General features: G+C 53.0%; 1 protein-coding gene across 1 annotated transcript in view; it reads right to left on the reverse strand.

The window, feature by feature from the left end:
* Window positions 1-8,778, reverse strand: part of HS1BP3 (HCLS1 binding protein 3) — a 34,461-nt gene extending 25,683 nt beyond the window's left edge. The window contains exons 1-2 of the mRNA XM_082851981.1: window positions 8,719-8,778; window positions 3,819-3,984 (exon numbers count right to left, since the gene is read on the reverse strand). Coding sequence (XP_082708107.1) covers window positions 3,819-3,984; window positions 8,719-8,750 — 198 coding nt within the window. The 5' untranslated portion in view covers window positions 8,751-8,778. The remainder of the gene's footprint in view (window positions 1-3,818; window positions 3,985-8,718) is intronic.
* Between the last annotated feature and the right edge of the window lie 17,190 nt (window positions 8,779-25,968).

Below are 25,968 nucleotides of genomic sequence, written 5' to 3' on the forward strand. Positions count from 1 at the left end.
ACCAGGGATTGAACCCGGGCCCTTGGCAGTGAAAGCGTGCAGTCCTAACCACTGGGCCGCCAGGGAATTCCCTATTTTTAATTTTTTAAGGACTCTCCATACTATTTTCCATAGTGGCTGCACCAATTTACATTCCCACTAACAGTGTTGGAGGGGGTTCCCTTTTCTCCACACCCTCATCAACATTTGTCATTTCTTACCTTTTTGATAATTGCCATTCTAACAGGAGTGAAGCGATAGCTAACTCTGGCATTTCCCTAATAATTAGCGATGTTGAGCATCTTCTCATGTGCCTATTGGCCATCTGTATGTCTTCTTTGTAAAAATGTCTATTCAGCTCCTCTGCCCATTTTTAACTTGGATTGTTTGGGTTTTTGTTGTTGAATTCTATGAGTCCTTTACATATTTTGGATACTATTAAAATGCGTAATATCGGATATATGAGTTTTATCTTCTCCCATTCGGAAGCTTGTTATTTTGCTTTGCTGATGGCTCTCTTTGCTGTGAAGAAGCTTTTTAGTTTGCTGTAGTCCCATTTGACTATTTTTGCTTTTTGTTTTCCGTGCCTGAGGAGACATATACAGAAAGATATTGCTAAGACTGGTGTCAAAGCTAATCCTGCCTACGTTTTCTTCTGAGAGTTTATGGTTTGGGTCTTACATTCAAGTCTTTAATTCATTTTGAGTTGATTTTTATGTATGGTGTGAGATAGCGGTCTACTTTCATTTTCTGCATGTGGCTGTTCAGTTTACCCAAAACCATCTATTGAAGAGACTATCCTTTCTTCATTGTATGTTCTCTGCTCCTTTTCTCTTAAATTAATTGTCCATTTGTATGGATTTATTTCTGGGCTCTCAATTCTGTTCCATTGATCTATGTATTTGTTTTTCTGTCAACACCATGATGTTTTGATTACTACAGCTTTGTAATACAGTTTGAAATCAGGGAGTGTGATACCTCCAGCTTTGTTCTTTTTTCCCAAGGAAAAAGATTTCTTGGACTATTCAGGGTCTTTTGTGGTTCCATATAAATTTTAGATTTTTTGGTTCTATTTCTGTGAAAAATGTCCTTGGGATTTTGGTAAAGATTGCATTGAATCTGTTGATTGCTTTAGGTAATATGGACATTTTAACAATGTTAATTTTCCCAATCCATGAGCATGGAATATCTTTCCATTTGTTTGTGTCTTCTTCAATTTCTTTCAACAATGTCTTATAGTTTTCAGTGTACTTGGTTAAATTTATTCCTGGGCATTTGTTGTTGCTGTGGTGGCTGTAAATGGGATTGTTTTCTTAACTCTCTTTCTGCTCACTCATTGTCAGCACACAGAAACACAACTGACTTTTTTTAAAAATAAACTTATTTATCTATTTATTTTTGGCTGCGTTCGGTCTTCGTTGCTGCACGTGGGCTTTCTCTAGTTGCGGTGAGCGGGGGCTACTCTTCGTTGCAGTGCATGGGCTTCTCACTGTGGTGGCTTCTCTTGTTGCAGGGCATGGGCTCTAGGCACGTGGGCTTCAGTAGTTGTGGCACACGGGCTCAGTAGTTGTGGCTCACGGGCTCAGTAGTTGTGGCTCACGGGCTCAGTAGTTGTGGCGCGTGGGCTCTAGAGTACAGGCTCAGTAGTTGTGGCTCACGGGCTTAGTTGCTCTGCGGCATGTGGGATCTTCCCAGACCAGGGCTTGAACCCGTGTCCCCTGCATTGGCAGGCAGATTCGTAACCACTGCGCCACCAGGGAAGTCCACAACAGATTTTTGTGTGTTGATTTTGTGCCCTGCAACTTTACTGTATTCATTTATTATTTCTAATAGTTTTTGGTGGCATCTTTAGGGTTTTCTATATATAAAATCATGTCATTCACAAACAGTGAAAGCTTTACATTTTTCTTTTCCAATTTGCATGCCTTTTATTTCTTCTTCTTCCCTAACTGCTGTGGCTAGGACTTCCAATACTATGTTGAATAAGACTGGAAAGTGAGTGGAGCCCGGTGGGCTGGAGGGAGGAAGGGAAAAGAAGGGGCAGGAAAAAAAAAAGAGTGGTGAGAGTGAGAATTCTTGTCTTATTCTTGACCCTACAGGGATAGCTGTAGGTTTGTCATATATGGCCTTTATTAATGCTGAGGTACATTCCTTCTATACTCATTTTACTGAAAGTTTTATAAATGGGTGTTGAATCTGTCTCTATCTCTATCTCTCTCTCCTGCTTCTGGGACACCCATTAGCCTAATGTTGCCCTTCCTAAAAGACTTCGATAATTCTCGTAGAATTTTCTCTCTCTTTTTTTTTTTTGGATCTTAATTTTCTCTCCTCTTCTAACTGTATCATTTCTAGATTTCTATCTTTGAACTGGCTAATTCTCTCTTCCATATGGTCTGCTCTATTTCCAATCCTTTCTGATGTACTCTTCATCTTGCTTACTAGGTTCTTCAGATCTAGAATTTCTGTTTGGTTCTTTTTCAGAGTTCCAGTCTCTTTGGTAAAGTATTTCTTCTGTTCATTAATTTCAACCCTGACATTCACTGAACCGCCTTTCTGAGTTTTCTTATAGCTCGTTGAGCTTCCTCTTGACAGTTGTTTCGAATTCTCTATCAGATTGCACTGTTCTGTGACTTTAAATCTGGTTTCTGGAGAATCACCATTTTATTTTTGTGATACAGTGTTACTGTGGTTCTTTATGGTGCCTGATGAGTTGTTCCTCTGCTGGTACACATGAAGCAGCAAACACCTTTCTTCTTTAGGTAAAGCTTTTTTTTTTTTTTAAACTTCATTCCAACTATTCAACAGGTTAGAGGCTTTTGTTTTCTTTTCTTTTCCCTTAGGTGGCGCTACAGCACAAGTTTTTGGTTTCTCTTACCTGAGCTGCCTCTGGTTATATTAGAGGAATGGCACTTTTCAGTCTCCACTGCCCTTGTCAGAGGTGTTGCCTGGTGTCCGCATTGTCACCGCTTGTGCCTCCATGGTTGCCGCTGTCACTGTTGTTGCTGCCCGGGTCAGCGGAGTGGTGGGCACTTCTGCTGTGTCCAGAATCTTGAGTCACAGGCTCTGCTTCCACTGCACGGGGTGGAGCTGGGGTCTCGGCACCTCTGCCGTGTCTGGGGTTGTCAGGTTTAGGGATGCCGCCACTGTGGGTCGGGGAGAGGGGGCCAGACTTGTGGGCAGCTCTACAACTGGAGGGACGGTGTTGCAGGCCCTGCTGCCCAGTCCCCTGTGGCTGCAGGCGCAGCTGAGGCCCGGAGGCTGGCGTTGCGCGTGCCGCCTCCCTGATGCGGCTGGGTTCTCTGGGGCCGCGGGCTCGGTCTCCGGGGCTGGGGATCTGGGACTGCACACAACACCTCAGTTCCGCCTCCGTTGTATGTTCCAGTCCGCCCACCTCTAGATGGACAGATGTGCGAGACTGTCTGGGATGTTTCACTGGCTGTAGACTGAAGGGGAGTGAGAAAGGGAGGGTCTCATCCGCAGTAATGCTGATGTCTCCACCTGCTCTTCAAAACCCAGCTCAGCCCTGACCTCTTCCGAGACATCTTCTAGAACCCTTTCCCTAGGATGGGTTAGGTGCCCCTTCTCTACACTACCACAGTCCTCCCCTCCCCTTGGACTGCTGTCTCTTTACAGGTCTGTCTCCCCACAGACTGTAAGCATCTGGTTCACCGGTGTCCTTACCGCCAACACGCTCTGGCACCGTCAGGCCGAGTGAGCGTTGGCTGGAGCACTGCTCGCACCCCGATGCTACTCGCACCCTGGTGGCAGGTGTGTCTGCCCAGCTGGAACCCCGGACCCTGGGCACCCTCGGGAGCATCCTGGCGGAGCCCCCAGCTCACCAAGAACTGGACGACATCCTCAGGCCTGTGCTTGGCCGACTTGAATGCAGCCAGCCGGGTTACCACCAGGATCTGGTACTCCACGTGCCCTGACATCATCTTGCCCCGTACCTCCTGGTGCTGGGGCACGGTTAGGTCCAGGCCTGTGTGGACATTCTGAACTCGCCTGCCAAAGGGAAAGAAGGCAAAAGAAGCTCAGGTTCAAGTCAGCAGGCTTCTTGAGTGAAATGCAGGCCAGACCTCAGGTGGCCCAGCAGGCCTGGGTGCAAGGCCGCTCCACTGGCCATTCTCTGTGGTCCCGGCTACCCACCCCACCACAGCCCAGCCCCTCATAAAGCCTGGCTTCCCAGGCCCCAAGCCTGGGCCCTGCCTTTGGGTCACTCAGGAACAATGGGCTCTCACCAGCAGGAAAACAGGTGACAGCAGAGAAGGTGGGACTCATGGAAAATCACAAAAATAAACTTATTTATCTATTTATTTTTGGCTGTGTTGGGTCTTCGTTGCTGCACATGGGCTTTCTATAGGTGTTTGACACAAACCCAGCCCAAGAGCTCCTGCGGGATTTGTGGGGATGGCATTCCAGGGGTTCTATTCAAACCAAGGGAAGTGCCTGGCTTTGGGCACACAGTGCAGGAATGAAACCCCACCAGGAATCCGGAGAGAGAAACGCATCTCTTCAGCTAACCAGAGAGCAGCAGAGCCGCTACAGAACCCGCCCAGCTAGGGGAAGATGGAAAGGGCACTGGATACCAGGCCATCATTTGCCCTGGGGCCTCTGCAAGGCACTGATAAGGCCTGCTCTATGAGGCTTTGAGAGGACACTCGGCAAAACATTACAGCTCTTGGAGGATTTTTAAATGCTACACAAATGTAATGAATCACACGATGAGCAAAGAAGTTATGAAATGTTTCCTCCGAGGTGAGAGAAAAGGTTAAATGTATTCCTCATTCTATGTAAGGGTATAATGGAGACCCATGCACACAAACATACATCACACAAGCACCTATGACAGGATATGCCCAGCACACAGTTATCAGGGTCGAGACCTACTATGTGCCGGGCGGGACCTTCAGAAGATAGGAAAGGGGAGGGCCCGAGGGGTGGGGCTACTGGCGCTAAGACTGTGTCTGGGGCAAGGCCCTTTCCCTTTCTGCAACTCCATCCCAATCCATCAGATGACACCCTGCCCCCAGCACTCCTTCCACACAGACTCCTCCCCTTTCCACACCAAGCATGTGCACTGTCACCATGATGCCATTTGTCACCAACTGGGAGGACAGCCCACCACGTAGCCACATACTACTAAGCATTCAAACCCTTACACACACACACATATCCACAGGGTGTAAGGTATGCGAAAATGAGCACGAATCACTTAGAAAGGCCCGGGCGAACCTGCCTTCAGGCAGGTGTTGCATGAACCCAACATATGGGCGAGACGGAAAAACACCAATCAGCCCTCTATTCCTTTTGCCAGTAACCAAATGAGCGTCCCTGGCCCTGCACCAGGTACAGACCCGCTGGCGCTGCGCGCCGCGCCGTGTTAGTTAGGAGCGCAGGAGAGCGGAGGGGACTGAAGTTGAAGCGGCCGCGGTACCGCAGGCTCTGTTCTAAGCACCTGCCTGCCTGAGACACTCCCGCCTCCCTCAGCCCTACCGAGGGTCACTACCGCTCAGACCCACTTAAAGTCAGAGAAACAGACACAAAAGGGGAGTCACCTGTGCTTGGGCTCAGCGGGTCAGAGGTGGAGCCAGGGTTCACTCCGGGCTGCCGCCCCCGTCCCCGCTGACTGGCGCCTCCCATCAGTCCAGCTTGCTCCTCCAGGACCTGCCTCTGTGACCCCTCCCCCTTTCCACTGTCCCCTCCCCCACCGTCCTGTCGCGCCGCCCCACTGCTGGGATCACACCCTTGGCCTCAGCTCCCCTGCCCTCGCCCCTCAACCCTCCAGTTCTCCGCGTCCCTCGCACCTGTGTCCGGCAGCTGCACGTCACTGGGATAAACGCACAGACGTGCTGACTGGTCCCACCTGAAATTCACGGCCACAACCTGCAAGCTCCAGCGTGGGGCCTGGCAACCCCACCTTGGTCTCGACCTGGGGTTCTCCAGGTGTGGCCCCTGCAGCATCACCTGGGAGCTTGTGAGAGTGGCAGACCCAGGGTGCTGAATCAACTTCACGTTAACAGTCACCTGACCCTAACCCACGCTCGCTCCCACTCCCCGAGGCCCCCAAGGAAACTTTTCCTGTAAAGGGCCAGAGAGTAAATACTTTAGGCTTTGCAGGCCACAGGGTCTCCATTACAACTACTCAGCTCAGCCACTGTAGAGCGAAAGCAGCTGAAGACAGTACACAAACTTTATCACAAAAGTGAAGTGGTGGGCGCATGGGTGTAGCTTGTCCACCTATGCCCCAGACCAAACTTCTCAAACTGTAAAGTGCATCCAAGTTGCCTGGAGATCTTGTCAATGTGCACATTCTGATCCAGCAGGTTGGGGGCAGGGCCTGGGAATCCGCATTTCTAACAGCTGTCATGTGATGCTGATACCGGTCTACGTGGTTAAACCCTAAGGTTAATTCTCCCTCTCCTCTTACTCCAGCGGCACCTGACAGTCCCTCTCTGCTCCTTGAAGCTCTGTCTTCATTGCTCCCGGGACCCCCACCCTCTCTCCGTTCTCCGCCCTCCCTGGCCACTCCTGCTCCGCTTCCCTGGATGGTTCTCCGTTCCTCTTTCTACTCCGGACTCTCCCCTCAAGGCCACACTCCTTCTCTCAGCTGCCTGCCGGACATCTCCGCTTGGCTGTCAACAAGCTTCTTCATGAACATGTCCAGACAAATGGTGATTCTCACCTTCCTAAACCTGCTCCATCCATAGTCTCCCGACTCGGTCCATTGCAACCTCCCTCTTTCAGGAACTCAGGGCAAGTCTTGCAGTCAATCCTGACTCCTCTTTCCTGTTCTCGCGACCCACATCTAATCATCAGCAAACCCTGAAAGCTGTACCGTCAAAATACAGCCAGAACCCAAACATTTCGCACCCCCTCTGCCACCATCAGCTCTCACGTGGATCACTGCCAGAACGGTCCCCTTGCTGCACCCTGCTCACCTACCTTCTGCTCAACACAGCGGCCAAATGACCTTTGTGAAACCCAAGCCAGGTCCCACCTCGCCCAGAGCCTCACCTCAGCCTGGGAGGCCTGTCCTGACTGTCCCCTGCCTCCAAGCCCCCAGCTCCGCACCACATCACCTAATGCTCTCCGCGGCTCACGGCACTCCAGCCACCCTGGCCTCCTCGCTGGTGCCCAAGCACCTCTCTGCCCCAGGACATTGGCTCCTGCTGTCCCCTCTGCCTGGTACACTCTTTCTCAAGATTTCTCTTGCGTTTGTCAGGAGTTTGCCCAACTGCCACTCTCTGTCAGAAAGACACTCCTGGGCCACACCATATAAAACAGCATTCACTCCTCCTAGCACCCTATTTCCCTACCACTTTATTTTCCTTCATACCATTTATCATCCCTGACACACCATATATTTACCTATTGTCCGCTGGCCCCAGGAAAGCTCACGAGAGGGACTTTGTGTTGTTCACTACTGTATCCTAGAACCACTCTCCTGGCCTTCACCACCAGCACCTGCATCTGTTAAGGAGCCCTGCCCAGGTGTGGCAGTGAGGGAAGCCAGCCACGCCCTTCCCAGGCTCCCAGCACCAAGGTCACACCCCCACTGGTCTGCTGCTGGCGGCCCTGCTCACACCTGCCAACCTCAAATCTCCTTTTTGCAGGAAATGACACTGAGGCTCAGGGAGAGGAGGTGATTCATGCGGCCCTGGGGAAACCTCTTCTGCCAGCGAGGACACGACCAGCAACCATGCAGAGGCCGAGCAGGTTCTGATATCAGGGTTCACTTAAAGAATCACACATACTTTTCTAGACCTGAAGCCACAGGGATGTTCAGATTACTGCTGGAGAAGTAACATTCATTTATGTAAGAGATTGATGTCTTAGCCCAAGATTCTGGGTAGGGGGAACAAGGGCGGAGTGTATGAAAATACTTGAAGTGAGTCACTTGCCAGATGTTAGAAAGGGGGAAAGAATAAAACCATGACCATCCCAGCCTTTCCAGGATCCGTCTTGCACTGGGTCCCCCAGGCCTGGGTCAGGGTGGGGTGGGTCACCCTGCATCCTCTGCCTCCAGGGACCCTCCGCAGGCCTTGGCGAACTGCACTTTTCCTGAGCTACCTGTTTGAGCAGCTGCCCCCTCTTCTCTCCCTTCACCTCATTAACCTCCACTCCTCCTGCAGGAGGGGGGCCTCATGCACCCCCTCAGAAGCCGGGGTTACCTCCTACCCTGTGTTCCCATGGCAACCTGAACCCACTACCCCCCATTCAGCACCTGTCTCCCGAGTGTCTGCGTTCATCCCCGTTTCCCCTGCAGGGCCGAGCCTTGCCGGATTCACCCCGTCCCCAGTGCCGTGCCCGGGGCCTGGCGCACGGTGAGCGCGGACAGGATGCATAACTAGATCTTCGAAGAGAAAGGAAGACAGGTGGACAGGAAAGCGGGGAGGAGAGCCCTCCCTTTGCCTGCTGGCCGGGACCAGCCAGTCCAGGCCTTCCACTGGGTTTTGGGTGAGTTCGTTACCCTCTAGGGACCTCAGTTTCCCCATCTGTAAAACCGGGGGGGGGAGCGGGGGGAGGGACTCGCCGCCGCCCGCCTCTCCCGCTGGGCGGTGGAGGGGCCGAGCCCAGGTCAACGGCCGGCGCGCTGGGGACGCCGGGGGGCGGGCGGGATCGTCGGGACCGGCCGCCTCCGCCGGCTCCTCCGCCCCGGGCGCATCGGGCCGCGGCTCCCGGGCACCCGACTCCACGTTGCCCGAGACGCAGCGCCGGGCGCGGGGTCTGGCTCACCTGGAGGTGACGAGCACCGCCGGGGACTGCATGACGGCGAAGCTCCGGGCGGGGCGCGCGGTCACGAGACCCGCGGGCGCCGGCGTAGCCGCGTTCCGGGCCCTGGCCCGCCGCCTAGTGGCCACCGCGCTCGGCCGCAAGCGGCCGCGCGTTTCCAGGCCTTTCTGGAACTCTGGGCGGAGACTCGGGCTGAGAGTCCTGCGCGGGCTCGTCGCTGCTGGAGGCCCCGTCGGAGCTGAGCGCGTCCCCCGCGCCCGAGTGTCCTGGGCCATCCAGAGGTTTGGGTCTGATGTCCCAGCGTTATCAGTGGCAGCGCCCGTTTCACTCTTAGGAGTGCCCAGAGTGTCCCGGTTCAGACACTCCTGAAATTATTTGGTTCTCCTTCCTTGGGGAGAATGACGGGGAAACAACGCAGCGGTGCTCACGGCCCCAGGGATGCTCGGAGAGAGGTTAGGAGAGTCCAGAAAACAAGATAAATCAGACCCCTCTGTGGAACGAGGGGTGGTGATCCAAAGAAGCATCAGCCTGACCCCCGAGGCCTTCCAGTGGCTTTTCTGTAAAACGGCCTACGGGGCCTTCCCAACAAAAGCTTCTGAGAACTCTGTGTCTTTCTTCTCGCTCACTAAGGAAATGTTGTTCTGACACTTGTTAAAACAGTAAGGAGGACTTTATTCAAGACTGTGGCAACAGGGCTCAAGACTGACGCAACGGGGAGAGAGTTCAGGCTCAACCCTGAATACAGCAGACACCGGGGTCGATAGCCACGGAGTAGGGAGGGGCCGACAGGGGTAGGGGGATTCTTGCTGAAAGCAGGCCAAGGGCTTAGACATCAAAGGGCGGGGATGAGGAACTTGATCAGAGACCAAGGGTGATCAGATCAAGGGTGGGAATCCTCTCTAAACTGACTTAGCAGGATTCTTGCTAAGACTGGGCTGGGCAGGCCAAAGACTGGGCAGGGACCAAGGTCAAAGGCCTAGCTGAGAAGAGGGCTCAGAGGAGCCTGAAGTTTGGTCAAGGAGAAGGTCTTTGTTGCCCAAAGTTTCCGTCTCAGAGAGCGGCAAAAACCCTGTCCCCCGCTGTGCGTGCAGACCCGAATCTCCAGGTACCCACTCCTCCTTTCCTCTGCCCCTAATGACACCCGCTGCCCATGCTGCTTCCGGCCCTCTGGCAAGAGGAGGTGGGGCTTCTGCTTGACTGAATTTTCCCAAAAATCCAGCCCCTTGCCCCACCTGCACCACCCTGGAACTCTGATCAACCAATGTCCCAGCTCTTTGCAACTACCTGTAAAACACTTAGCTCCGGGCTTCCCTGGTGGTGCAGTGGTTGAGAGTCCGCCTGCCGATGCAGGGCACACGGGTTCGTGCCCCACTCCGGGAAGATCCCACATACCGCGGAGCGGCTGGGCCCGTGAGCCATGGCCGCTGAGCGTTTGCGCCTGGAGCCTGTGCTCGCAACGGGAGAGGCCACAGCAGTGAGAGGCCCGCGTACCGCAAAAAAAACCCAAAAAAAACCCCACTTAGCTCTGCCTGGCCCATAGTGACATTTAATCAGTGCGAATGTTTGTGTTGCTCTAATGTTTAGCAACTAAAAAGACAGGTCTGTCTGCTCTGCTTCTGCTACTAGTCAGACTCCATCACAAAACTACTCTCCTGGCTCCCTCATGGACTTTCCATTCATTCATTCATTCAATTGTTCGTTCATTCATTCAACATTATCTACTGGGCTGGGCCTGTGTTCTGGGCCCTGTGGAGGCTCTGGAGCCGCTTAGTGACTAGGACGCTGCAGCCCTGTGCTCCCACGGTGCGCCCACGGACCTGCTCCCTCAGCTTCCCCTTTCCGAGCCTCTCTTCAGGGTCTTCGGGGAGCCACTGCCTGGTAGGTGACGGGGCCCCTGGCCTGCCTCTGATGGCTGCCTTTGGGTCCACAGCTGGGGCCAGAGCAGTGAGGTCAAGGGGCCAGTTTCCCTCAGAGAAGCCTTGGGGTAGAGGTGCGCCGGACATAATAGACCCTCTCATCAGAGATTCAACTGTCCATGGGGTTAGAAATGGAGGTTGTATCACCTGCCACAGTGGCCCAGAAAGAGAAAAGCTCAGTCTGGAAACAGGGCCAGGAGAAAAGTGCAAATTGCCACAGGTATTCTGTGCTCTGTCCATGAGAGCCCCACTGACAGAGAACAGATGAAGCTGGGCTTAGCGGCATCAGATGCGCGATGGGGTAATGTGCACCGTGTTTCCTACAGGAGGGGCAGCACGGTGTCCCTGTGGGCCTCGGCTTCCCACCCACCGCCCCACCAGCATCATTATTATCTGTATTTGACTCATTTTCATGAAGAAATCCTACAGTGAAAAGTTTTGAAAAATGAATCACTTTCCCCACGTTATCTCTTTTTTTTTTTTTTTTTGCGGTATGTGGGCCTCTCACTGTTGTGGCCTCTCCCGTTGCGGAGCACAGGCTCTGGACGCCCAGGCTCAGCGGCCATGGCTCACGGGCCCAGCCGCTCCGTGGCATGTGGGATCCTCCCGGACCGGGGCACGAACCCGTGTCCCCTGCATCGGCAGGCGGACTCTCAACCACTGCGCCACCAGGCAAGCCCTCCACTTTATCTCTTGAATAGATATGTATGTTCATATGCTTGAATAGCTCGTTTCCAATTTGTTTGTAGACAAGATGAGCAATAATGAACAGAAGGATGAGTGAGTGAAAGGGCTGCGGGAACACCCAGTCTGCTGTCAGCTCTGCCTGCCCACCTGCCCATCTGTCTGCAGGGCAGAGTTTGAGGTAGCAGACGGCCCCCGTGTCTAGTTTAAATTGACATGCCCCACTTCAAAGCAGGCAGAAAGGGTGTGAGCCTCGGCACCCCAGGAGGCTGGCGCAGCTCAGCCCTTGGGAAGGGCCAGCCGGTCAAGCGGTCACCACCGCACAGACGCTTGTGGACCATACACCATGTGCTGGGCGCTGAGAGTACAGTGAACGAGGCGCGGTCGCTGCCCTCAGCGAGCTTCTTTGCCCTTAGACTTGGGGTGAGATAGGGGTCAGAGAGGACACTCGAAAGGAGTCAGAGTCCAAGGTTAACCTGAAGAGATGAGAAGGAATAGGATGGGGTAGAAGGAACATCATCTATGAAGTCCTGGAGACAAGAAGAAGCGGAATTCAGGGAACAAGTTGGGGAGGGAGCTCAAGGGGGAGGACAGGTGTAGAGACTCATGTGCGTCAGGCTGAGGGCTTCACGCTGACCCTGAGGCCAACTCGAGGCCACAGCCGGACTGTGAACAGCGGAGCGGCCCGACCAGCTCTGCTGCCGACATCGGTTTGGAACACGTGATGCTGGAGGTGGGAAGGTGAGCAGAACTGCAGAGCAATCCAGACTGGGGACAGTGGTGGCATGAATTGGGGTGAGGGCCCCCCAGGTGGAGAACAGGGCACAGGTGACACAGAGACTTAGGAAGTGGAACTGGACAAGACAGAATCGAGTGCACATGCGCGGGAGGAGTCGAGACGCTGCTTCGGTTCGGCTCCTGGGTGTAGCCGGACGGTGGTCCATTCTCTGGGGCAGGGCACCTGGAGGAGGGACACATTCTGGGTGGGATGATGAGTTCTGTGTTGGACAGCTGGTGTTTGAGGGTGTGGGGACATTGAGGTGACTGTGGCTCTGGCCCCCGGGAGACAGGCCTGGCTGGAGACCCTGATGCGGGGATCACAAAGCTATTGGAGCTGAGAGTAAGGCTGAGCCTGAGGAGAAGACAGCCCAGGAAGGTGCAGAGAAGCACGCGTGTTCCAGGGCAAGCACAGGCCGGGGCTGCGAAGAAGGGGACTCTGCGTCACCGCTGGGGCTGGTGGCACGCTGGTCACCCGTGACTTGCAGACAAACGAGCCTCACCCCTGGCACCAGGGTTCCCGAGTGCGTGCCACAGGGGGACTTGGCACACCTGGTGCCTGCCGAGCTTCCCACTGGTTCCCCTTGAAAGAGTGACCCCGTCCCCTAGAGCAATCCCATTTTCTGCCTCATTCCTTCCACCCATACGCACTCGATTCCGTCTCATCCAGTTCAAGCTCCTTAGTCTCTCCCTCACCTGTGCCCTCTTCTCCAGCTGGGGGCCCCCACCCTGATTCGTGCCACCATTGTCCCCAGTCTGGATGGTCCTGCAGTTCTGCTCACCTTCCCACCTCCAGCATCACACGTTCCTCTACTGAGGCAACCCCATTTTCCGTCCCACGTGCCCCCGTGTGGCTCCAGCGGATAATTGTGTACAATGCGTGGAATGTGCAATCTAAATCTGATACGTTCTGCTTCCTGCCTGACTCAAGGAGCCCCTTCCATGGCTGAAGCCACAGTAACGCAAACCACATTCCCCGCTGCCCTGGGAGGAACGCTCCGGGCCTCAGTCATCCCCCAGGGAAGTCGCTGGACCTCAGAGCAGTGTGGTCAGTTAGAGACACCACAGCCCACAGGGAGACTGATCTGAGCCCTGGTCCTGCCACACACCAATGTTGTCCTGGTTTCTGGTGGGGTGGGTCTTCTGGGGAGCTGCTGATTCGTCTCTGTCCTCTGTAGCGATGCTGTAGTGCTCCAGGGGGCTGAGCACCCCAAATCTAGCAAGATCACCACCTCATTTGTCACTCAACAAATGCTCCTGGGCACAGCTCTGGGCCTGTGACCTCTCCAGACCCTGGGGATGCAGACGGCCTCTCTGGCGGGGCTCACATACCACTCAGGACAGTTGGAGATGTCCAAACGAGTACAGGCCCAGGGTGCATGGAGAAGGGCATAATATAACCAACTCAGCCAGGGGTTGAGGCATACAGGGGTTCTTCCAGGAGGAGGTGGTGCCAGACTCAGGGCGTGAAAAAGTGGGTGGTGTCTCTTTGAGCCTTGGTTTCCTCATTGGTGAAATGGGCATGATGGAAATCTTTAATTCACAGCCCTGCTGTGAGTTAAATGAGATAACATGTGACTGAAATGCGAGGAATTTCAGACACTGTAGATGAGCTACCCCAAAGCCATTCACAGCCCCTTCCTCTTTGCCTTACTACCATAGAGGCGTGACAGTTGAAGCACTCATGCTCCCAGCCTCCCTTGCGGTTAGAAGGTGCCATGTGACATAATTCCAGCCATACACACAAAAGTTCCTGCAGAGGTTTTACCTTGCTAGGGGAAAGCTCTTTGTACCTTTCCTATCTTCTGCCTAGAAAGGAGATACAATGCTGGAGAGACAGCAGCCATCTTGTGACAATGAGACACAAACGTGAAACTGGGGCCTACACGTGGAGGATGGAGAAGGCTGAGGACCTGATGGCACATGAACTACCATACCAGCCCTAGACTTTCTTGGGACTTCTTGTGTGAGTGCTTAGACCACTCTAAGTAGGGTTTTCTGCAATGGATCCCTTATTGGTACAGTCATGAAGTACTTACATGAGGCCTGACCTAAAAACTGTTCAATATGGGGTAGGGATGATTGAGAAGGAGGAAAAGAAGAAGTAAAGTATGTTCTAGGTGGCGGTGCAAAGCCAGGGTGTCTTCAGAGAACCACCGTGTGGCTGGGGAGCTGGGGAGAAGCGAGTGGGGAGGGGTTCCCTCCCGTGTGGGGAGGGAAGTGTGTGGGAGACGAGCCCACACAAAACTCTTTTGTGTACCACTCAAAAGAGTTTACATTTATCCTGAAGCAGAGGGTGGACTCACAGAATAAACAAAAGGGCAAGAGTATTTCAGGGGGACTGGGGTGTGATGAGCCATGTCTGCCTAGGAAGATGACAGCAGAGTCAGGGAGGGCCCAGGAGGGGACTGGAGGTGAGTAGGTGAGGACAGTGAATGTGGCACCCTCTTCCAGAAGCTTTTTTTTTTTAATATATTGTTTTATTTTCACAATCACTTAAAATATTTTATTAAAGTAACAAAGCAACGGAGCCAAAAATGTTTATTAAAGGGGACAACATATAGTAATATAGTTAAGGCAATTGACAAAGTTTTGGCATTAAATCTCGAGAAAAGAAATACAAATTATCCCAGTAGACTTCGGAATCTATTTCATTAGTCCAACTAGTTTTTTTTTTTTCTTTTTAAATCTTTCTTTATTTAGTGGCTGCCCCACGTCTTTAGCTGTGGCATGCAGGACGTTCAGATGCGGCATGTATGTGTGATCTAGTTCCCTGACTAGGGATGGAACCGGGGCCCACCTGCATTGAGTGCAGAGTCTTAACCACTGGACCACCAGGGAAGTCCCTCCAGATAGTTTTAATACAATGTTTCAATAGCACCGGATAACGCATCTCAGATAAGGCACAATCTTCACCATTCAGAAGCTCAATTCTGAAGCAGAGGAGGCAAGCCTAGGATTTTCTAGAACTATTATACAGAGATAATGCATGCTTGTTGCTGAAAAACTAGAAAATATGGATAGTAAAACATAAAATAAAATAAAAAGCACCTCTCATTTGATACCAGATGTAACAATTATTAATGTTTTTGTTGTTCTTGCCTTCCTGACATTTTTTCTATTCCTATGTATAAGAAATTAGCTTTTTTTTTGGCTACATTGGGTCTTCGTTGCGGCGCGCAGGCTTCTCATTGCAGTGGCTTCTCTTGTTGCAGAGCACAGGTTCTAGGCGCATGGGCTTCAGTAGTTGTGGCGTGAGGGCTCCGCAGTTGTGGCTCACGGCCTCTAGCACGTAGGCTCAGTAGTTGTGGTGCATGGGCTTTGTTGCTTCGCGGAATGTGGGATCTTCCCAGACCAGGGATCGAACCCGTGTCCCCTGCATTGGCAGGCGGATTCGTAACCACTGCACCACCAGGGAAGTCCCTAGCTTTTCTTTTAAATGATACATAATCTTACCGGCTATACTGTTTTGTAAATTGCTTTTTCATTTACTACCCTGTAAACATCTTTCCATGTTAAATTTCCTCCCAAACCATCATTTTAAATGATTACTTAGAATATTGTGTGCAAATGTACCATAAGTTACTTGGCCAGTCCTTAAGCTACGATGGAAAGGTGATGTGTGGGTGGTGGGAGATGGCTGGGTGAGCTTTGAAATGCTGGCTGATGTTTGAGCCAAATACATGAGGGGGAAGTTTGGAGGGAAAGTGCTAGAGTGTCAGAAAACACTTTGGTGAGTCTCTGTGTACTTTGTTGAGGGAGGGAGGGTCTCAGGAGATTGGAAGAAGAGAAATGAGACCCAGAGTTTAATATCTTTGCGTTATGAAATAAAAGAAATTTGGGGGGAGTTATCTACCTGAGCTCTGGGAGAGATGAATGGGGGGCCCCCAGCCACGTGGAGAAGGCACGTTCTGCTCTGTAACCCAAACCCTCACCAGCCACCATGCACACCAGTCTTGGGGAAATGATCTTTGTAATAAGGGAAGGAAATGGCACCAGGCGTGGGATGCAGAGTTCACAGCACCACAGTTCCAAAAAGTGACAAGTCAGCAGCAATTAGGAAGGAGCATGGATTGAAAGGTGACTGTGGAAGCACAGGCTTCAGGGAATCCTCAGGAATTCCCACTGCCTGGTCACAGCAAATCCAGCCTTTGTGTTTGGATATTATGGGAAAGAGGACCGCAGAAGGCTGAGAACTTGGGCACACAGGGCTGCAAAGTTTATTCCATGGCTTTGACATCTACCACCAAACTGTCCCAGAAAGGCTGGATGAAGTGTGCCTCCCAAACCCTTTCCAGCCCTGGATTCATTTTCTTAAATCCTCTCGACTTTGTTAAGTGAAAAATGACAGCTCTTGTTTTAGAAGTACATTTATTTGATTACTAGTGAGGTTAAATATGTTTTCACCAGTTGATTGGTCTTAGAATGTTTCTAACTCTCCTGTTTATTTCCTTTGCACATTTAAAAAAGCTCTTATTCTTGTTGATTTGTAAGGATGCTTTATATATTAAAGGTACTAACACGTTGTGATACTATCCCTTATATATATCCCTTATTTATTTTTTAATATTTTCCCCCAAGTGTTTATTTTGAAAAAGTTTCAGATTCACAGCAAAGTGGAAGGGTTCATACTACATCCATACACCCTTCACCTAACTTGGGTTCTATCTGAAATGGAACCAGCAGGAAGGTCACCTGGACGTAGTCGAGGTAGGGGGCTGGGTGGAGGGAGCTGAGTGTGATGCAAACACAGCAGAGGCCCCAGCCTATTGCAGGGGGAGCTGGGCTGAGACGAGGGGACGGACCTTTATACTCCGGACATCGGACATCGACAAGTCTCGGATGTGGGCCGTCCCAGGAGGGGCCCGACCTTGGATAAGGCAGCTCGCTTCAGCCAAGATGAGCCCCAGGAAGGACTGAGCAGAGACCTGCCAGTACTCTCAGCAGCAGGGAGAGTGGGATGAGCACTTCAGTCGTGGAGAGGGGAGTGGGCTGCATGTCTCAGATGCACTGCAGAATTGTTAACATTGCCACGTTTGCTTCATCCTTTCTCTCTCTGTCTGTCTCTGTGTTTCTCCTGAAACATTTAAGAGTTGGCTGCAGACATCATGACGCCTCATTCTACTGGTAAATACTTCAGCGTGTAATTTCTTAGAACCTGAACATTCTCCTTCATAACCACAATGCCGTAGGCAGGAAATTTGACATTGACACTATACTATTACCTAACATCCAATCATATGCCAATTTGCTCAGTTGTCCCAATAGCGTCTTTTATTCACAACCGCTTTCCCTTCCCTCCGCTGCCCATCAAGAATTGGATGGAGGGCTGTGCATTGTATCTAATTGTCATGTTCCTTTAGTCTCTTTGATTCTAACAGTTCCTGGGCTTTTCCATCATCCATGACACTGTCATCTTTGAGGGGCCCACACCAATGGTTAGGATGCTCCTGGGTTGGGATGCGTCTAAATAATTTCATGGTTCGATGCAGGTTACCATCTGGCAGGAGCACTATGCTGGTGACCCCATCAGGTGACACGTGATGTCAACGTCCCCATGATTGGTGATGTTGAGTTGGGTCAGTTGGTCAAGGTCCATTCTGTTTTTAGAGTTTTTTTACATGCAGGTTTTAAGATTTTTATGTAGTTCCAACCGTGGACATTTCTCTTGGTGGTTGTTTTTACCATGAAATTATACTTAGAAAAGTGTTCCTTACCCCAGACTGTATAAATATTCACATATTTCCTCCAAATATGTTTTCTCCAATCAATTCCTTGATTCACTAGGAATTAATTTTGGTTTATGTCAAGAGACAAGGGTCATTTTCTTTTTTCTCAAAATACTTAGTCAGTATCATTACCCAGTATCATTCATTAGTAAGTTTTATTGAATAATCATCCTTTCCTCCATTGGAATTGTCACCATTATTGTATTATAAATATTTACAAACATCGTGATTTGCTTCCGGACTCCCTATCCCGTTGTCCTGATCTGTCAGTTCCACTTCAAGCGCTACATGGGAATTCGTTTATATTGAAATCTGATAATGAAGCTCTCCAAGGAGGATTAATTGTTTCATGATGTAAAAATGTGAATCTATTTTTAGAGCAGACAGAAGTGAGAGAGATCCCTGAGGAGGTAAGAGGGCTGGGATACAGAGCGTGGGTGGAAGGGCAGTGACAGACACAGTGACACCTGGACAGACACACGTCCACCAGGGTGGCTGGACCATTTGCGTGGGTAGCTGAGAGTCTGCTCCTTGCTCTCTCTACTCTGCCCTCCTTGTATTACAGCATTCAATATTGCGGGCATCTTTCTGTTGCACAGAAAGATGCCCGCAATCTAGCTCATTCTTGTAATAGGGGAAAACCAATCCACGTGAGGGTGTATCATACTTTATTTTGTCATTACCCTATTCAATGCCATTTTGGTCATTTCCAGTTTTCACTATTACCTCAATTTTAAAAATCCTCGTATGTTTATCTTCACTTGTGTGAGTATACCTGTAACAAATTAAATTTCTACAACTGAAAGTGCTGAATCAAAGGATTTCCTTCTTTAAAATATTGCTGCTGTCACAGCGCTCTTGGAAAAATCTCTCTGGACTTATATTCCCACCAAGGGTACGTAGAATGCCCACTTGTTTCTCCTCTCACCGATAATGGATTTTACATCCTTTAGTTTTACTGACCCGAGAAGTACAGGAAAATGGCATCCCCACTATTCTTTTAATTTGCAATGATTTGCTGGCAACTTTTGGGATTTTGATTTTTTTCACCCTATGTTTTTCTAACTCTTTCAGATTTGTGCCCCCAGCAGGCAGGATAAGCACTTTGATCAGAGTTCTCCAACTCTTTATCCAAGCCAGGAAAAAATGTCTGGGAGGACAGAACCCAGCTGGGGCTCTGCCCTAAATTAAGGTATTACTTAGAGATGGACCAGCTACCTAGGCATGTGGGAAGCACACGGGGGTTGCTGTGGCTTAAGGCCAAGTCCCCAGTTTTGTAGGTAGCCTCACCCTTTGCAGGGCAGCCTCAGAGACTAGCCCCCTGAAGAACTCACAGATGCCTTTGCCATGTGGGCCAGAAGACCTGAGACAGGCCACCCAACTTGGCGACACCAGGTCCCTGGCTCAGCCCCGTCATGCTCCTGCCCGACACTCTGCTGTGGGAACCATGAGACATTTTGGTCCCAATGTCCTCATCCTCTGGGGCATCTGCAAAGTCTCACATCCTGGACTGGCGGACACAACTTCTGGGTCCTCCAACTCTGCTCCTGACATCTGTTAGCACCTATCTTCCCAGGCAAAGAGGACAGTTTGGTTCCCTACTCATTGTGTGTCTAGAACAGAAACCCTGGGCTCCTATCTGACCAAGATTGGAGGACTGGGCATTCCGAATCACTGCACATTCTAAGAATTGCCAGTTTTTATTCCAAAAGTAGTTTGTTTTGTTTTAATCTTATGTGTCCACAAAGGTCTCCAAGAAAAATCTAATGGAGACACAACTTCAGACTAGTGATACTCATAGAGGGGAAATGCCTCAAAGACAGTGGCCGTACAGAGGAGACTGGATGGACAGGTTAAATAGCCTTCCAACTGGTTAAACCAGGGCTTACTTAATTAGAAAACTGTAAAAGCCACCAAAGGCACTATGGTAAGGACTTTACCTACTTTGTTTCCTTTATTCTTAGGCACACCTGACAGGTAGGAATCCCTGTCTCCATTTAAAGATGGAGGTTGACTGGTTAATTAACTTAATCAAGGTCACAAACCTGGTGCACTGCAAAGGTAGATTGGAAGCCAGGTCTTTATCATGACCCCATATTCTAGTTTCTTTCCTGACCTCAGCGGAGGTGTGTCATCCTTGTCCCCTCAACTCCCAGGATACCTTAGAGCTCCAGGTAAGCTGGTTCAACTGCAGGGTGCGGGTGCAGGGGTTCCTGAGTCTTCTCCCAGACTGGCCTGGTCTGTAAATCCGAGCAGGAGGGAGTTCAGCCACACTGTGATGCTGTTATACCCAGTGACCAGCAGATGGCAGTATCCGCCAGCCTGCTGCCATTTGTCCCATACCCAAGGAAGGGCTCTGAGAGGTCCCCTGTGAAACTTCTGGAAAAGAAGCTATCTCCCTCCCTTCTTATCGGTCCCTTCCCCTCCCCACTCAAAGGTAGGCCAAGCCAGTGGCCGGGGGCCAGGCTGCAGCCAACCCTGCTGTGGATGCCAGAGCTGTTGCCCTGGGTAACCTGGGGGGAGGCGGCCCTCCACTGAGCATGGGAAATGCTTCTGAGCCTGAGGAAGCCCAGACCGGGACATCAGATGGGACTGAGCCAGAGCCCTGATGGGATCTCCCCATACCCACAGCCGCATCCCTGGTCTTTCTGCGGGAGATGGCTGCAGCCCACGTCTGGCTGAATGGAGAACAGCAGCACCAGATGTGCTGGTAGGTGGCTCCCGCTGAAGTCTGTTGTCACCATCTTCCCTCCCCCGCCCTCCCAGGGACACCTTCTTGGGGCAGAGCCGCAGGCTAACCGTGCCTCCTCACCTCTAACCCTCTCCAGCTCTGAATCACAACAGCCATGGTAGGTCCACACTGCGGGCAGGTTCCTGGTTAGGTCCCTGGCACAGGGTCCCATCCTCACATGCTCTCCACCTCTCACAGGTGGACCCTCGGTGGACATTTGATTGTCAACCTCACTGTGCCTTTGGGGATCGAAAGCCAGGAAGGGCCAAGGGACTTGCGGTCCAAGGATAGAGGCCAGATTTGAATTCTGGCCTCTGACTCTCGGGAACCATCAACATGGTTAGCCAGGTTAGCCAGATAGCCAGGGGGCATCTGTTTTACCTTCCACAATAGTGCTGGGCTGCAGGGACCCAGAACCCCTAACAAAGGACAGGGTGGAGGCTGAGCCCTCATCCATCCTCTTCCTCACGTCCAGGGTACCCAGGGCAGAGCTGGGAAGAGACCTTCTGAGCTGCACAGAGAGCAAAGGCACAGGATCACAGAGGGGCCCCATCATCCCTGGTGGCTGTGATGCCAAATGACAGGGTACTGATCCCTTTCCCTCCTTGGGGGCTCGGATGCCCTATGTGGGCAATGCAAGGTGTAGAGCAGGGCATCTCTAAGGAAACTTCTGATGCTCTTGTCATCGGACGTGGGGCCTCGTGCCTGGTGTGGCAGGAGGCACTGGCTCTAGACTGAGCAGGCTGCAGCGAGGGTGGGGGCGTTCCAATTTCCAGTGGTTCAAGCTGGGAGAATCCAAGACTAGCTTCCCAAGTGGCATCAGGCCAGTGTGCCAGCTCACGTTCCCAGGTGGCGTGTGAACTTCCATCAGCAGAGGTGCCTTTGAGAGGTGTGGTGGCTCTCACGGGTCTCATGTGCAGACTTCCCCACCTTCAGAGCTATCAGAAGGCTGCCTGGGATTGGGCGGGAGTTGCCATCTCTTCAGGTATGCAAGCACAGCCCGGGTAGCAGTTTGTGATGAATCAGGCATAACGTGAAAAGTAGGTCCAAATAATCCAAAATATTCCTTCAGATCCTTGGATTCTAGGACCTGAGTCAGAAACTTGGTGGTCAGAGAAAGCAAACAGCTTCTGCAAAGGACGGAGGAGCGGCAAAGTGCTCTCTGAGGGAAGGATCTGGGGTTGAGAATGTGGGGACAGCTCCTGCCCACCCCAGTCAAGAAACACCCCGCCCCCAACCAGGCTGCTTTTCCCCTCCTCCCCCCGTTGGAGCCAGTCTCATCTCCCCTCTCTGAGGAGCTAACAGCTGAAGTCTGGTGCTCTTGGGAGACTGGGGGGGGGGGGGGGTGGTGGTCTTCAGACTGATAAAGAACGGAAGTTGGAACTCCAGCCCCAGTTTTCTCCCAGCCTTCTCTAAACTTCCTGCACCGGCCCCTGAGCCTCATTCCCAGCTGCACAGTGACTGGGGCAACACAGAGCAATAGGAATCCACCTTCAAAATGCACTTTGCAGCAGGTAGGATACAACTTCCGGGTCTTCAGGCTGGGAACACTAGCTCCCTCCTGCCTGGCCCACCTACCAAAGGCTCCTCGTGTCCCCCAGGAGGAAGCCCCAAGCGAGCCTGGGCCAGCCTGACACTGTGGCCCCAAAAGGCCACCTGCTCACCAGAAGGCTTCAGCTTCACAGAGTCAGGGCTAGAGGGCTGGGAACTCCTGGTCTCAAGTTCCTCTGTGCTCAGGGAGGGTGCTGCCTGCACTCCAGACTGATGCCCAGTCATGGGTCCCAGGGAAGCTCTGGACAGGGCATCCAGAGTCCTGGTCAAGTCAAGCCCTCACTGTGGGCCTGACTCGCTAGGCCATCACGTCACATCATGTAAACTTAGCCATTGGACCACGTGCTCCTACTAGCCCGTCCTACTCTGAGCTCCGTGGCTTTTCCAGTCACGGCAGGCCTTGGTGTCGGTGATGACAGAGTGTGTTCAGTGGCGGGTGTTGTGAGCTCCCAGCTGACGCCAGAGGCAGGAAGGAGTCCCTAAGACGATGCTTTCATAATCCTCACCTGGACCTGAGAGTTCTTTTTCTGCCAAGAATTTCCCAAAGAGCTTGCAAGGAAAGCCAGGACCCTCTGCCTCTCCACTGGAGTTAGGGAGAGTGTTGCAGGTCCAGCCCCCCACAATCTCGCCTCCCCTCTGGGCAGCCAGAGGTAACCCTTTGCCCAGCCAAGCGTTGCTGACTGCAGGCTCCGCCACTCACTAGGTGACCTGGGAAAGGGGTTAAATTTCTTCGCGACTCAACTTTCTTTGTCAATAAAATGGGAATAATAATACCTACCTCACAGGACACAGCAGTGGTGAGAATGAAGTGACATGAGTTACGTTAAGCAGTTGCCAGGACCCCTGGCACTTGGAGAAGAACCATCATTATTTGGTTAACAGTGACCATTATTAACAGTTATCATCATTATTTGAGAGGAAGGAAAGGGAGCCAGACATGGCCCAAGTGTCCCTTCCTCCCTCCCCTTCAGTGTGGCTGGTCAAAAAGGCCCTCCATCCCCCCTTCCCATCACTTTACTTTGAACCACCTAACAGTGCACTGTACATTCACGCGCATTTACGGATTTACGTGTTTCCTGTCTCTTCTGCCCTTACAAAAGCTCCATGCGTTTGTCCTGTGCGTTGCTGAATCCACAACACATGGAAGGCTGCTCACGGTATTTACTGGAAAGAAGGAACGAATAGAGGGATGGATAAACAATGAATGAATGCATCATTGCCTCATTTTACAGACCAAGAAACACAGGTGACAGCAGCTAAGGCCTGGCTCAAGCACACGCAGCTGCTGGGTGTTGGCTCGAGCAGCAGCACCCCACACCCCTCCCCCCAGCAGTCTCCTCCAGAGCCTTCCGGTGCCTACAAGCTACTTCTCTCTTGGCCATCATCTCCCTGGGGACCCAGAACAGACTAACAGATGCAGGGCAACTGAGCCTCCTCTGTGCCAGCCTGTTATCCTGGACACACACCACCTTCCTGAAGTGAGAATCTCCCCATTTTATAGAAGAGGAAATTCAGTCTCAAAGAAGCTTAATGGCCTGCTCCCACAGGGACAGCAAGAGCACATGGCCCCCAACCCGTCCCTAATTCCTAAGTCCCAAGGTGACCTCAAGGTGGAGGGATCATGTAATTAACAAACGTTTATTTGGCACCTGCTGTACCAAGCCTGGGCCAGGACCCTTCCATTCTCTCCCTCACACAGCTGGAGAAGTCGAAGCCCAGATGATGCAAGGGACTGGTTGTTAAGAGCAAAGCCATGACCAGAACCAGGGCTACTTGACCCCAGCTCAGGGCTCCCAGGGTGTTTGTGCAAATCACAGACGAGATGACGTGCAAAACTTCCGAAGACTGTGCGTGGCTGAAGGAGGAAAGGAGGCCAAGAAAGACAGCAGGGACGCAGCACCGGCATGAGCGGAGAGACCGGTGGCTGGGCGGCCACTATTTTGACTGACCAGTGTCTCTAGGGGGCGGCTCTGCCAGACAGCCTGCGTGGGTTCGTGCAGGGCCGCTCTGTACCGGGACCACGCAGAGAGGGAGACCCGTGACCACGACCTTGTCGGGGCTCTCTGCCCTCGGTCCCAAAGGCAAGGTGGGTTAATGCAGCCCCGGTCATCCCAGCCTCCCACCACCCTTCCTGCCCAGACATTCCCACGCGAACCTCGGGCCTTTTTCCTCCGCCCCCCTGATCCGCCTGGGGTCCGAGAGTTCCGACCTTTTGCCAGGCCTCTCCTGCTCCCATACGACCCCGAGAGGTGTGTGGCCCAAAGTCCCCAGCTGAGCGGGCGCTGCATCTCCGTGGTGGTCGGCAGGGCGACGACTGAGGAGCTCGCTTGGGACGAAGCAGCGGGTGTTGGGGAGCTCACAAGCCTGGGGCCGCAGTAGGCCCAGGAGCTCCCCGGGCCGGGCGTCTTCCGTGGGTCAGAGTGCGGGGCAGCCGGGCGAGAGAGGGACTCACGCGGCTTTGGGTCCGGTGGCGTCGGGCTGCCGCTGATCGCCCACTCAAAGTAACTATGACGCACTACCCCCGCCTAGATTTCCAGTTCGGTAGCAAATATAATTTTAAAATAAAAGGACGCGCCTGCCCTGCTACGGGGATACGTCCGGCTCCAGCCGTCCGGCTGCAGCCCGCCATCCGCGCAACAGCGGATTGTCCATCCGCTGGGCTTTCCCGCATTCGAGTGATGTTCGGGCTGCTGGTGGAGCTAAGCCGACACCCGCCGACGACCACCCTCCCTGGCGCGTCTCCCTGAGATGTGGCCTCCCGGGGACCTACCCCTGCCGGCTGCGGACCCAAGTGCCAAGCTGCCCGCGCGACTGCGGTCCCGGGCGCCCCCTCCATCCATCCCCCGCCCTGCGGGAGAACCGAGGCCCGGGAAGGAAGTACGGAGGCGCCACCCCGAGGCTCTTCACCGCCCGCCCTCCCGGCTCTGCCCGCGCCCCAACATACCCGGTAGCCCGTTTCTGTTAGCCGGGCCCCTGGGAGGCGGGCGGAAGGTCCTCACTTTCGATGCACAGACGAACTCTGGGAGCCGCTCCCGCGCGGGAGTCCCCTCATCACCCTGGGGCTGCCTTCGTAGTTCCTGAGCTCCCTTAAGATCCTGGCTCCCGTCTAAGCGCGTGTTCAGCGCCCAAACCTTTGATTTTCGACCGTCGGTCCTTGTCCCGCTGTCCTTCCGGCCTGCCCTTCCAGCCGCTAGCCCTCTCTTCCCTACGGGTCTCCTCCCCGGCTCCGGCCTCCCGCTCCGATCTTTGGAAGCTGTGCCAGGGTGGGGAACCGCAGAACCGGTGATCAAAAACGCGCTTTTGTGTCAACCCTGCGCGCCCTGGTGGCCTCTCTGTGCGCGGTGGCCACGGGATCGTGGCACTGACAGGCGAGGCCGAGCCCCTCCGCGGCCGCACTTCTGGCGTCTCGGGCCCCTGCAGTACAGGAGCAGGCGGGGGGCGGGTGCTTCTCCGCAGGGGAGTAGGGAAGACGCTGGGCGGGTACGCGCGATATCTCGGAGCCTCTGACTCCCGAGGGCGCATTTGGCCCGGGCGCAGCGAGGGCGGAGGGGGTCACTTTGCCCTGGGAGAGCGAGGCGGCGCCCCGGTTTGTCGCGGGAGCCTCCGGCCGGTGACACTCGCCTAGCGAGAGTGGGGGCGAAGCGCTTCGGCTGGGGAGGAGGCTCCGGCCCTGGGCTCAGCGTTAGGCCGGAGTAGGGCGCGCGCCGCTGCCGCTCGAGTGTTCAGCAGGGGGCGCTGCTCCGGGCGTTGGGCGGGGGTGGGGTGGGAGAGAGGGGGGGCCGCAGCTTGCTGCGCACACTTCCCCCATTATTAAACACTATGTTCAAAAGGCGCCGGGGGACTTCCCGAAGCCACGGAGCCCGCG

Source organism: Leucopleurus acutus (assembly GCF_964270905.1).
Source record: "Leucopleurus acutus genome assembly, chromosome: 12".
NCBI classification, from domain to species: domain Eukaryota; kingdom Metazoa; phylum Chordata; class Mammalia; order Artiodactyla; family Delphinidae; genus Leucopleurus; species Leucopleurus acutus.